The sequence below is a fragment of the Numenius arquata genome, chromosome 11 (assembly GCF_964106895.1).
Source record: "Numenius arquata chromosome 11, bNumArq3.hap1.1, whole genome shotgun sequence".
Taxonomy (NCBI): Eukaryota; Metazoa; Chordata; class Aves; order Charadriiformes; family Scolopacidae; genus Numenius; species Numenius arquata.
The window spans coordinates 9223203-9236136 of NC_133586.1; the positions used below are offsets into that span (position 1 = coordinate 9223203).

At 44.0% G+C, this 12934-nt stretch overlaps 1 protein-coding gene across 1 annotated transcript; it reads left to right on the forward strand.

Moving 5' to 3' along the window:
* The first annotated feature begins 804 nt into the window (after nt 1-804).
* On the forward strand, nt 805-12538 carry MINAR1 (membrane integral NOTCH2 associated receptor 1). The gene is made up of 3 exons (XM_074156438.1): nt 805-3102; nt 4593-4847; nt 9027-12538. Exons 1-3 carry the CDS (start codon nt 805-807, stop codon nt 9222-9224), a joined length of 2751 nt encoding a protein of 916 aa, XP_074012539.1. The 3' UTR covers nt 9225-12538.
* The last annotated feature ends 396 nt before the right edge of the window (nt 12539-12934 follow it).

The following is a 12934-nucleotide window of genomic DNA, read 5'->3' on the forward strand; positions in this document are numbered from 1 at the left end:
AGTGGGATATTTTTTTGTGCTTAACTCTTTCTGCTCTTTTCTGCATTTTGCACTTTACAGCTGAAATATGGCTCACAGATTTTTTGCATGGGACCAGGCAGCTTTTCCATTCCTGAGTAATAAACTTAAGAAAAGTTATTTCTGGAAAAAGTGTCATGGTATCCAGAGGAGGTACATCAGAGTAGAGGAGAAAATAATGTTTTTAAATAAGCAAGATGGTAATTATGTGCTCAGATCACTTCTAAAAACATGTCAGAAGTTTATTCTCAGAAAATCTTCCTGAGAGCCGTTTGCAGTCAGATATGAAAACAGCTGGGGTTGTCATGGTGTGGTAGATCATCTCTGCTTAAGCTGGGGCTAGAATTATTGCCAAACAATTTGACATGTCTGTACTTTCAACCTCTCACAAGTTTGTAGGAAATTCTGTGAAAGCCCCGTAGCAAGCAGGCTGGGATTGTCTATCTGCCTTTAGTTCAGCCCCTCCAAAGCTGCTTCTGTTTACTCACTTGCTCGCTTTAGTAGACACTTGACATAAATGAGCCTCCTTGGATGAAATCCTGATTCCATTTAAGTATTGATTTAATCGATGTTGGGATTGCAGCCTGGAGTTTGGAAACGTGAGGATGGGTTATACAAGCAAGCCCTCGACTGCATGGCTGAGGAGTCAGGTCCCATCTGTGGTTGAATTAATTACAAAGTCCTGAATATTGTCTGTGGGTGACTTACAATCTTTTATTTGCTGTTGTGTGTTGTTGTAGAAGTGGAACGCGGTTTCCAGGCTAGACAACAAAATACGCCTAAGCCATGGAGTCCAACCAGGAATCCTCTCTCTTCCTGGTGAAGATATTGGAGGAGCTGGACACGAAGCAGAATACTGTTTCTTATCAGGACCTCTGCAAGTCCCTGTGTGCGAGGTTTGATTTATCCCAGTTGGCCAAGCTCAGAAGCGTGCTGTTTTACACCGCTTGCCTGGATCCTAATTTTCCAGCAACTTTGTTCAAAGACAAAATGAGATGCACTGTAAACAATCAGCAATCAAAGAAAATCATGGTTGCAGCAGATATAGTAACAATATTCAACCTCATACAAATGAACGGGGGAGTGGCCAAGGAGAAACTTCCAGTTGCAAGGCAGAAAGTGAAAAAGAAAGAGTCCTTCGAGTCCTGTAGATCTGACACGGAAATCTGCAATATGGCAGACTGCGTGCCCAACTGCGAGCTGAACGACCAGGAGTTTAACCGGGGCTTTCCTGTCAGAAGGTCTTCAAAATGCAGAAAGATGGACTGCAAAGACTGTCAACAGTTTGTCCCCTCGTCAGAACCCAACTTTTTACTTGGTGTTAATAAGGACATGAAGGGCCGGGCTGCCTCTCTGGACAGGCTGCAGGCGCTGGCATCCTACTCCATCGCCACGTCTCCACCATGCGAGATGCAGAGTACCTACTTCCCCATGAACATTGAAAATGAATCTATTTCAGACCAAGACTCCTTGCCTATAACTGCAGGCATAAAAGAAACTTTCATTTCAAATGACGAGCCGTTTGTGATGCAGTCATGCGTCCAGAAAAGAAATATATTCAAAGAAGATTTTCATAATCTGATTACAATATCTCCCAACTTAATACCATCCAACAAAAAGCCAGAAGACGGACACAGAGAGCCTCAGAGCAGGAAAGAAAGCTCTAAGCAGGCTTTCTTCAACCACAGCTTTGAAATGCCATACAGCAGCCAGTACTTGAATCCAGTTTACTCTCCTATACCAGACAAAAGACGAGTGAAGCATGAAAGTTTAGATGATCTTCAAGCTTCAACGTATTTTGGCCCAACTACTATTCTTGGGCCCCAGGACACCAAAAAGTGGACTGGAAAGCCAACCAAGCAAACTGCCTGGCCAGCTAAAAGCTGGAGTTTAAATACGGAGGAGGTACCTGACTTTGAACGATCATTTTTTAATAGGAAGCAGTCTGAAGAGAAGCCGCGATACCAGAGTTCAAACAATCCATCTCCAAACTTTCCCTCAGCTGACAGGCATCAGTCCTACCTGAACGCGAAGGAACAGCAACCAATTATGCAGGCAAACTACGCTGTGAAACCAAATGGGCATAAACCCAAGGAAATCCCTTCCATTCTAGAAGTGGAGAAACACGAGCCAGTCAAAAAGTTTAAGGATAAAAGCATTAATTGTACTTCTGTTCAGATCTTAAGCATTGACAGGACCACGAGTGTTGGGACACAAACGGAACAGCAAGTCCTGGAGCACAAGAAATGCAAGGATTTGTGTGCAGCGGGCCAAGCCAAGTACGGAGAGCGGCACTCTCTGAAGCAGTCGGATGATGACTCTGAAATCGTGAGCGATGACATCAGTGACATTTTCCGGTTTTTGGATGACATGAGCATCAGCGGGTCGACTGGAGTGATGCAGTCTTCATGCTACAACAGCACCGGTTCCTTGTCTCAGGTGCATAAATCGGACTGTGAGAGCTCACCTGAGCACAATTTGACTAAAATCTCCAACGGGAGTGCATGCAACAAATTGGATAAACTGGTCCGAGCAGATATCAGTAATGCAGATGATGAATTAAAAACGAGTGTCTGCAAATTAGTTTTGAGGATTGGCGAAATAGAGAAGAAACTGGAATCTCTCTCAGGCGTCCGAGAAGAAATCTCCCAAGTCCTGGGAAAATTAAGCAAGTTGGATCAAAAAATTCAGCAGCCAGAGAAGGTCAGTGTACAAATAGATCTCAATTCTTTGACAAGCGAGGCTGCGTCAGATGAGAGTAACTCCCCGCAGATATTTCAGTGCCACAATACTCCTCATGGAGGCAAACTGGAGAATAATCCAGAATGGTGCTGTTCAGATGCCAGTGGAAGTAATAGCGAGAGTCTTCGAGTAAAAGCCTTAAAAAAAAGTTTATTTACCAGGAGGTCATCAAGATCATTAACAGAGGAAAACAGTGCAACTGAATCCAAAATAGCAAGCATTTCAAATTCTCCCCGGGACTGGAGAGCTATTACTTACACCAACCAAGTTGGCATTACGGAAGAGGAAATGAAAGAGAGAGATGGAGGAGAAAATAAGGACTGGCACAGGAAATCTAAAGAGGTAATTTCAACTTTAAGTCACATAATAAGCACTTAAAAATAATCTAGTTATGAATGTCTTCCATAGTCATCACAAGCCTCAGGGTATGACAATACTTTGCCCTGCCATATTATGCCTGTCTTTATTGTTATCATAATTGAGTGATTTTGTACCTATATTTTCTTGCTTGGCAGCTGCAATATGGTCAAGTTGTTCCTTAAAAGCACTTTGCTCTTTTGAAAAAAGGAGGGGGGGGTAATGTGGGTGAGATCTTCAGAAGATGATGGTGGCATTCATCATCAGTGGCGATATAATGAGGCCGGGTAATTAACTTGGTGAAAAGGGTGTGAGGAAAATTGAAATTCTCTAGTGGTTCTTTTAAAAGGGATATTTTTAAATTGCATTGTGACAGCTTTTATCAAAGAAGTATGTGCATATCTAAAAGCCAACAAAATAGATTCATGGATTCAATTCCCTCAAGAAAAGCATCCTTGTATATGTACCATGAGATGCAAACTGTAGTTATGTTCTCTGTCTCTGACTTTCACAGTCATTTACATGAATCTTAAACCTCCCATTGGGGAAATGCAGCATAGCTGTGGTCTTGTTTTGGTTGGTCAGAAAAACTTTGCCCATCCTTCCCAACAGATTCCCACTGCTGTCTTCACAGAGCTGTTGTGGTCATCCTTGCACTGGGCTCTGGTTGGTGCTCAGTTGAAACTGTGCATGGTGTGGACGGTTGTTTCTGTTTCATGGACAGTGGAGAGGTTTAGGGTCCTTCAGCTCCCTTGTCAATGAGGACCACGATGGGCATGCCATGCTTCCTTACGGGGAGGAGTGAGGGCAGAGAAGGAAGAGGTTTGATGGACATAAGTGCAGTTGGATGAACAAGAAACCATAAACCATGGGTTATTAGCAGGTTGCAGATGGGGAAGAAGGTTACCCTTAGTAAGCCCAACCTTGTCTTTTCTGTACGTTGATCTGCCCAGGATGAAATGCTGACTTTGAAGGTCCCTTCCTCCCTCCTGCAGTAGACCGCGGATGACACTGGATTGGTATCATGGATGGTGCAGTGCCAAGGGAGGCACCTACCTGGGGGCTTCCCACAAAACTTCAGTTTAAGAATTGATCTGGAAACAGAAATCTGGAAGCCTGCATAGGGCTCTGAACTTTTCCAGATCAGCTGGGATTTCCCGGATGGCAGGGACATTTTCAGAATAGTTTTATAACTGTAAACAGTTCAAAACCTAAATTTCCGCTGCTGCATCAGCTTTGTGTTCATGTAATGGTCAACATGGAGTTGTGTCTGTAAAATACCTCTTTGGCCTAGTTGTGAGAAGAGGGTGGGCAAATGGATTAAGGCCATCCAGAACTTTGTCTTAGCTGGTACTTCTTTTATCATGGCTTAAGCAGTATCATATGGTTATTCTGAAAGGAATATCTCTGTCCTTTATGTTTAACCCCCTCATAGTCCTGTTTCTTCTCTCAAATTCTTTTGAACCCTATTGCAGGCAGACAGGCAATACGAAATCCCACAGCCACATAGACTGTCTAAACAACCAAAAGATGCTTTCTTGATTGAACAAGTCTTTAGTCCTCATCCCTACCCTGCCTCACTCAAGTCACACATGAAAAGCAACCCGCTCTACACAGACATGAGGTTGACAGAGCTGGCTGAAGTGAAACGCGCCCAGCCATCATGGACCATAGAGGAATATACAAGGAATTCGGGGGATAAAGGGAAGATTGCAGCATTGGATCTACAAGTGAGTCCCATTTGCTTAATTTGAATGGCTTAATTGTGAGTGGATGTTGCCAGAATATGCATTTAAGAAGGGATTTGGGTAGCTCAGGAAGGAGCTGTGCAGTGTTGAGCCTCTAATCTTGCTGAACCCTATCCATCCTGGCCAGGGACAAAGGAAAGTGTGGATGTTTGATTGTTGAATGATGATCCTTGGCAGGTTGGTGCTCCCAGATTATTCTGCAGTGCAGAGATGTCTGCTAAGCCATTGTGGTGGTAGTAGCTCTAAAGAAGAGTTCAGGGGTGCAGAGATGAACTAGTCCCCAACTGCAGCAGGGCAGAGCGGTGCAGTGCAGAAGCTGGCATTGCTGCTCTGTCTGCTATCCTTGTTCTGTCGGAGAATGTTCTCCTTGTTCACGGAGAATGTAGGTGTTAGGGATTTTTCCCATTTTGCTAGGAATATGAGACATAAAATACTTGTAGAAGGTGTTAAATACCATGACTGTTTTTGAAACGCATCACTGTTGCAGCTTTGAAGTGGCTGCTGGAAACCAGAGTCATGTGAAGAACAGATCAGCTAATGGTCTGTCTTGTTTGCATTTTAGTTTGGCTTGGAAGTGTGCAGGCTCTTCTGCAACGAGCAGAGCAGAGCAAGTTACCGGGAGACAAATCCAAACTTTGGGTTTGAATTTTCCCAAAATGTGGTGTATTTGAAACCACAATCCCGATACGTAACGGGCTGCCCAAGCCCAGTACTGAGTCCCCATGTTGGATACCCTGTCTAGCCTGATAAAAAAAAGACATCTTCTAGGAAGGAAGATATATGAGCACAGATTTAAAAAAGGAAACATGAAGAATGCCATCCAAAGTGTGCAAAGAGCAAACAAAGGTTGCCATATTTAGTCATGAAACACAAAATGCATCGCATGATGAAATCCACGTAGATCCCTCTGTATCATTTATATCATTTATACAGCAGCATGCGGAGCCAGCGGGAGGACTGGTGCTGACCTCAGGCATTCTGGGCTCCTTGCATGCGTGTGCATGCCCCAGTGCAGAGCAAGCTGCCTGAGCTGTACAGGCTTGGCAGCAGTTGGGGTACACTGACCTACAGCTCGGGGTTCACCGGCGCTGCGCTGACACAGCTCTGCAGTCAGCAGTCTAGGCGGTGCGGCCATACTCAAGCAGAGAGTCTGCTTGTCTCCAGAGCTTCTCTGCCAGGGAAGGTGGCGTGCAAGAGCCTGAGGCTTGCGGCTCCACATCAGCTCTTGATGGCTCAGTGCTGAGGTACCTAACCCAGCGCCAAACCCACCAGACTAAGCCCTAGGAGAGCATCAGGATACCATGAGGAAGACTTGGTTAGCCCAGGGAGAACTGCCATGTCCCTAGGACCCTGCGTTAGGTGGTTTGGAATTAAACCCACCACCCCTACAGTGCCGTAGTGCAACTTCCAGGAGCATTTGTGAAGGAATTTGTGCACAACAAGATCACCTCCTGGCTTGGCTCATGCAAACTTCTCTGTCTTCACCAGCCCCTGGTCCTTGCTGTGGGTAAAGTGCATTTGGAGAGAAGCCAAGTAGCACAGGCACCAGGCTGCATCTTGCCTCAGCTGCCTGCTGTGTTTTGGGTCTTAAAAGCTTTGGAGGGCTTACCAGATTCCTAACCCTGGCATTGCAGACTGTATGCTAGAATGGGGATAGGCTGAAAGAAGTTCCTCTGCAGCAGGCAGTTGCAAAGCATCCCTTACCTGCTGCGGGGAAGCAACAAGGGAGGTGATATTTGGAGGCAAAGCTCCCCTGGGAGAAGCGTTCTCCATCTGCTCCTCGTAGGGCAGCTTCATTCCCTGTAAGCGGCTCTGTGTGACTGTGAGCAAACCAGAGAAATCGGCTTATTGCCATCATTTATCTTTAGGATAAAGGTGATAAAACTTTACTGGTTTGATTCTCTCCCCCCAAAAGGACTATCAGAATCGCACCTACTCTGCAAAGCCCATGTCTAGACTTTATAATAGAGCTTACTGACAAACTTAAAAAATAGACACAGACTGATGAGTGGGTTTTTTTTCCCAGTGATTAAGTTTATTAGAACTGAAGGTAAATACATTATGCTTTAATGAACATTCCTACATCTGGCAATGAAATGGGAAAGGAAGCTGATTAACAGTAATGGGCCTTTTTAATAATGCATCTTCCTTCTGAAATAGTTTAAAGGTCAATACCAACGCAGAGAGGTCCAAAACTGTAATTTCCTTGAAGCATAGCACGGTTATCTTTGGGGTTTTTATACCTTTGTTTACTTAAAATTTCTCCTGGCACTTGACAAGTCTGCTGGGTTTTCCTTCAAAAAAAGAAATTGCAAAACTAGAGTCAGGCCAAAGTTTGTCCCAAGTGTGAGGTCTGTGTGAGATCTCATTGCTTTGCTCTGCGTGTGATGATCCACTGGGACGAAACACTGTCAGGCTGTTTTCTGATGCCTTTAGAGATGGGGTTGCTGATTTTGGTCAGAAGGCTGGAACAGGTCATTCAGAGCCCGAATGGTACAATCTCAGACTCGGCTGGTGGTCTCTGTTTCAGCATATTAGTGCTATCATAGAGATCTCCATCAAACGATGGTAAACCCTTTGCTCAATTTTAATTATTTATTTCTGGGGTAGCTATAAAATCACTTTTTTTAGTTGTTCTGTACATAAAGCAAATGCTGCTTTCAAGCAAAGCGAGGTTTCAGCCAGTAGCTCGTGGCCACAAAATCTGAATTAGCCAATTAAAGGCTTACCCAAATCCCTCTCGAGTCAGCTGGAGTTTCTTTGTGCGGAGCCCAACGAGCTTTGGATCAGCTCCGTTACGAGCCCAGAAGTGGTGTGTGTTGGGACATTTTTACTAGAACATTTTTATGTGGTATCTTTTCCACTTTTTAAAGAGATGGCCCTTCGGAGCCCCAGACACAGGAGACAGCTTCGAGGAAAAGCTGTCATTTTTCAAAATGTTCTTTCTGCTTTATTCCTTTCTGCTGGTAAGTGCAATATAATGCCCAGTGTTTGGGTTTCCCCCATTTTCCTCCTGTTTTCGCTAACAGAAAGGATGAAGGGAAAAAACCAAGCAAGGTGGAAATGCAAAGCTTGAAGAGCTCAAATTCTAAGGAAGGAAAAACTAAAAGATAAAAAAAAAAAAAACCCAAAATGTTCAAATGGAAATACTGTTAAAGTGCCCCAGGTAGCCTTTATTTTTCTGACCAATTCAGATTTTCTTCACGATCTTTTTTTTTTTTTTTGTTTTAATTTTTGGTTACCTGTGTGGAATGGGAGGGCAAAGTCTTTAATTTCTTAATCATACTCTTAAAATCACCTCCAACCCAGAGAAACTCAGCCTTTGGCAATGAGCAGAGTATTGCCTCCTGTGGAAATATAGATTGTGCCATCGGGGTTAAATGATCTCATCTGTGGAGACGGTCCAGGGGAATGTGTGGTATCAAATCGTGTGCCAGGTCTCCAGTTCCCCTTCCCGGCTTGCCCCTGAGACAGCGTCATGCATCCAGGTGACTTTCAGAAGATGGAGCTGGAAGAAGAGCTTGAAGCTGAGGGCCACCTTGTCCTGAGTGATTTCATGGGAAACCACTGCCTGTGGTTGTGTGTTCCCACGCTGAAACGAAGGGCTGGTGTCCCCAGGTGTTGCCGTTCCTGAGGGTGACTGCAAATGGCCCATCCAGAGGGACTGGGTTCCGGATGGAGCTGGGCAATCGCACCCTGCAAGCAAGTTATGGCAGCAAAATTAGGGTTAGCTTTATAAAATGTATTTCATGAGGAGTATATGTTAAGAAACCTTCCCATCACCTGGGCTTTAATAATTTAAAAAAGCAGTAGCAGACCGGTAGTTGCTGACATCTCTGCTGTCTAGCAGATTAAAGAGATTTTATTTAAATGCCATCCAAGATGACGAAGTTTATGGCAAATCAGAGGTATGTGAGGGATTTTGCAGCAGAATTATACCATTACAGGAGTTTATTTTTTGCAGTATTTTGTTGCCACTTTCGTCAGCCTTATGGAACTGGGACCAGGAGTTGAAGGGATGCGAGAAGCAACAGTAACCCACTTTTTTCTGACAGCAGACCCAGATGCAGTTGGGTGGCCTTCAGGCACATCTGCTCTGTTTATTTATGTTATTAATGACAGATCCCAGACAATTAACAACTGTTTCCTTTTAATTTTTAGACTCAAGAATCTTTAAACCCAAACAACTTAGAATACTGGATGGAAGACATTTATACTCCTGGCTATGATTCCTTATTAAAACGCAAAGAAGCTGAGTTCAGAAGAGCAAAGGTTTGCAAGATCGCTGCCCTGATAGCGGCGGCAGCTTGTACGGTTATTCTGGTCATTGTAGTTCCCATTTGTACAATGAAATCCTGAACCTGCGGACAGACCCGTGGCTCCCAGCTGTGCGCATCTCAGATAGCTCATGCTGTGTTTCAAACGTCTGATGGCAAAACTGTTAGGAATTTGCTAAGGAAGAGTGTTCTGAGGATTTCCTGATGGAGAATGCTGTAACCGTAGGCAAAACACAAAGCAACTAGAGAAACATTTTTTTTCTGGAAAAGCATTATTTTAAATAACAGACTGTGTGCTGGAGTTAATGGGAACTTGGTTCAATTTTTATGCATTTTTAAAAGTGCAATATTTTTTTTTCCTAAAGAAACAATATAATGTTTTACAGAATCAGAGACTGATGAGAATCCAGGCAAAAGAGGAAGGTTGTCTGAGCTATGTTGCATTTAACAGAGGTATGGGTATATGGAGGTAGCACTGTATAGAAGGGAATGTTCTATATGCATTACATCGGGGAGCTAGGAAAGTCTTAAAGCTCTCTACAATGTAGAAAACTCTGAATGTATTGTATTTATTTTATAGTATTTATGTATTTCATGATCATTTGATTGAAAGCAGACTGTGTAGCCATGAACAGAGTTTATTCTTATGTTCAGATTAAAAAGGGCTCTTTGTATTTGGTCTTGCCCTAAGACCCACTCTATCATCACTGAGTACTTAGGTAAGTGCAATGTGCTGCAGACCAAAAAGATTATGTTTTAAAGCAATCACAACAGGTTTTAGTTGCTTCTGTTGAATAACATTTGCATAGAGCTGGCAAACTTGCCTTGCCAAAAGGGTATTCTTTACCTCTGCAGACAGTGAAATTGTCTCAATTTCACTCCTGCCAGCAAGCAAAGCTGGCAAATCAAAGCAACGCTCTGTTAAAGTTCTTGGAAATGTAATCTGAACAGTTATATATTTTTTTTTCACAAAGTCTTTGTGCCTTTTTTTTAGACTGTAGATTAAATAGAACTGTTTAATTTTGCTATTTTAAGCCCATAACATAAATCACAACATAATGGGTACTAATGGACGTTCTTTTCCTGCAAGCCTTCTATATAGTTCAGAGTGCTCCTCAAACAGCAGGGCTGGTGGTTACTGAGCACTTATATTAAGGGCACAGTTTTTCAGCAGTAGTGGAAACTTGCTGTTAATGCAATGCATTTGGCACGGGGAGATCTTTTGCTTCCCTCTTGCTAATAGACTTAAGAATTATGGTTGACTCTACCGGACAGCAAGCATTCTGTATCCCATGGGAAATGTCCATTTGATACTTTATCCTAAATGCAAATAGCAGGTTCAAAGGAACTCTCAAGCTATGACAGAAATTACCTGCCACGGTTAGTGAAAGCAAATACCCAGACAGTATTGCTCTTCTGTCAAGTATAGATGAAAAAAAAAAAGGTAAAAAAAAAAAATTCAGGAAATAATGTGATCTTGCTGGTCCTCTAAGGGAAAGGAGATTCTTTTAGTGACTGCTCTTTATGTAGGGTAATTTGGTTTCTTCAGAAGCAGCCTCCCTACAGGATGACACAGCAGCTAGGAAAGCATCGGATGCTCATTCCTCCGGCTCTCTGGGATGTGCTGCACTCCCTGTTTGTTTCTGGCTGGTTTAAAAAAAGTAGTGAGGAAAGGGTGTGTGGGAGGTGAAGGCTTTGTTGTGACTTTAGATGTGTGTCAGTTCTTTCCTGCAGCTGGAGAGCTGTTTATGCGCTGCTTGTGTGCTGTGTTTTATTTGGGGATGGGTGATCCCTGGGACCGTTGATCTATCAGAAAAACAAGTGTAAGCACAGGGCTGTGTGTCCCATCAGCAAATACTGAACAAGGATAAGCCCCTAGACCGAAATCTGCTCCTGCTTGGCCTGAATCCTGACCCAAATTCTGTAGCTTTGGTCCATTCCTAATACCAAGATTATTTCTCTTTCCTCCCAGATGCTGCAGGATGGAGTCACAGCAGGGAGGGAGCAATTCACACTGTCTATTTTAGGCTGCCTTCAGTTACGGTATGATTCAGAGCACCTGAGTTTAGGAGCTCAGGATCTGTATGTAGTAAATATAGACAGGTAGAGAAACCTCCAGGGATGATTTGGAGCTGCCAGCAAGATAGCTAATATTAGACATGTGAATACTCTCCAGAGGGCATTGCTCTGCAGTTTACCTTATGCACAATTTAGGTTGATTGTATATGTTAAAAAAAATATCTATTCCTGGTTCCAGGTAATGTCGGAAAGCCTTTTCCCACCCCTCCTTGGCCTGGCAGTAGCAAGCACAAGATGCTGTTGGAAAGAGCAGCCTGACCCTGTGGTGGCACAGTGTCGGTCCCCATCTGCCTGCACGGGTGCGGGTGGTGACACCTCCCTTGGAGGGGCAGGATGGGTGTGGGATGGACACCAGGGAGACCCCCTGCCTTTGCCAACCCCTCCTCCGCTAGCACAAGCCGTCTGGTCCTGCCGCCCCCCGACCCAAAATCAGCAGTGCTTCCTTTGTTGCATCTCAGTAATTTGCTTTTAGAAAATACCGGAATATCTAAGTGGAGGTGGGAGATGGGTGCAGGAGATGCTGTTGATTGCAGGGGTGGGCTGGGGCTGTGCTTGCACTGATGCGGTAGAGGAGAAGTGAGGACCCCTGTTTCGTTTGTGCAGGAATTCTTTTTTTTTGATCTGTGCAGGACTCATCCCAATGGCACCAAATGAGTCTTTGCACTAGAGATGCCCAAAATCCTGGGAAGGCTTTGGAAGGTTATGGAGTTGTGGGTGATGTGGAGCTGGCCCAACCCAAGCGCTCAGCATCCCAAGCATCCACGCCAATCCTAATTTATCAAGGTGCTTTTGCCCATGCTTACCTTGCACAAGCAGTCCGTGGCACACACCTCCATCGGGGCAGTGGTTTCCCAACATGCCAGACCCTCTCTGGGGCTTGATTTGGCTCTTGCAACCTCTGGGAGCATCTCCATTGTGCCGGGAGCGTGAGGGGAGCAGGGAAAGCAGCGCCTGGCTCCCTGGCTCCCTGCCTCCCCGCTCCACAAATACCTCTGGGAGCCACTGTCTTGCCGTCTCCTCCGCTCCCCAGCTGCCTCCGGCAGCTCCTTGGCACCACTGGGATGGGCATCCCCAGCTGTTCCCAGTGGCTTTTACATCTGGCACAGAGCTCTTCACTTAAAATAGGTAAGGAGATGGAGCGGTGGGATGCTGCCGCCAGAGGAGAGCAGCCTGGGAAGGAGGGGCCCTGCGGTTCTGCACAGAGTACACAAGCTAGGTGAAATCCTGACAGTATTAACCGGCAAGAATATCGTGATAAACCTTGTGAACCAGTTATCAACTAGTATATACTGTATACTATACCATAGACTTTTGTATAAAAAAAGAAAAATAAACAAATTAAAGCTATAGGTACATTGTAATCCTTGGTGTGATTGAAAAAAGTGTCCTAGATTGTATTACTTAATTAAAATAATGATGAGCATATTGAACTGTTTTTTGTATTTATGCCTTATAAACTTGATATATTACACATGATAAAATGAAACTGCAAGAATTATAAAAGAGATACTCCATTTTGGGGGCAAATCCCATTTGCTTTTCCTAAAACAAGAGTGCTGCTTGAAATCAGCTCAATAAATCCTGTGTGCAGAAGAGCAAGAGCAGGATCTGTCCCCAGATGACTTTTTAGGATTTTTTTTTTTATTGGGGCTTTGGTTAATGTACTATGTAATAATTTTATTTTATAAAGTTACTGTACAATGTTGCCTTTTA

What these genes read in the sequence shown, in the direction of transcription:
- MINAR1 (XM_074156438.1), top strand. Translation starts at nt 805, where the DNA reads ATGGAGTCCAACCAGGAATCCTCTCTCTTCCTGGTGAAGATATTGGAG. An exon ending in GGCACAGGAAATCTAAAGAG is followed by an intron (nt 3,103 to 4,592) that starts GTAATTTCAACT and finishes ACCCTATTGCAG; the next exon opens with GCAGACAGGCAATACGAAAT. An exon ending in TTGCAGCATTGGATCTACAA is followed by an intron (nt 4,848 to 9,026) that starts GTGAGTCCCATT and finishes TTTAATTTTTAG; the next exon opens with ACTCAAGAATCTTTAAACCC.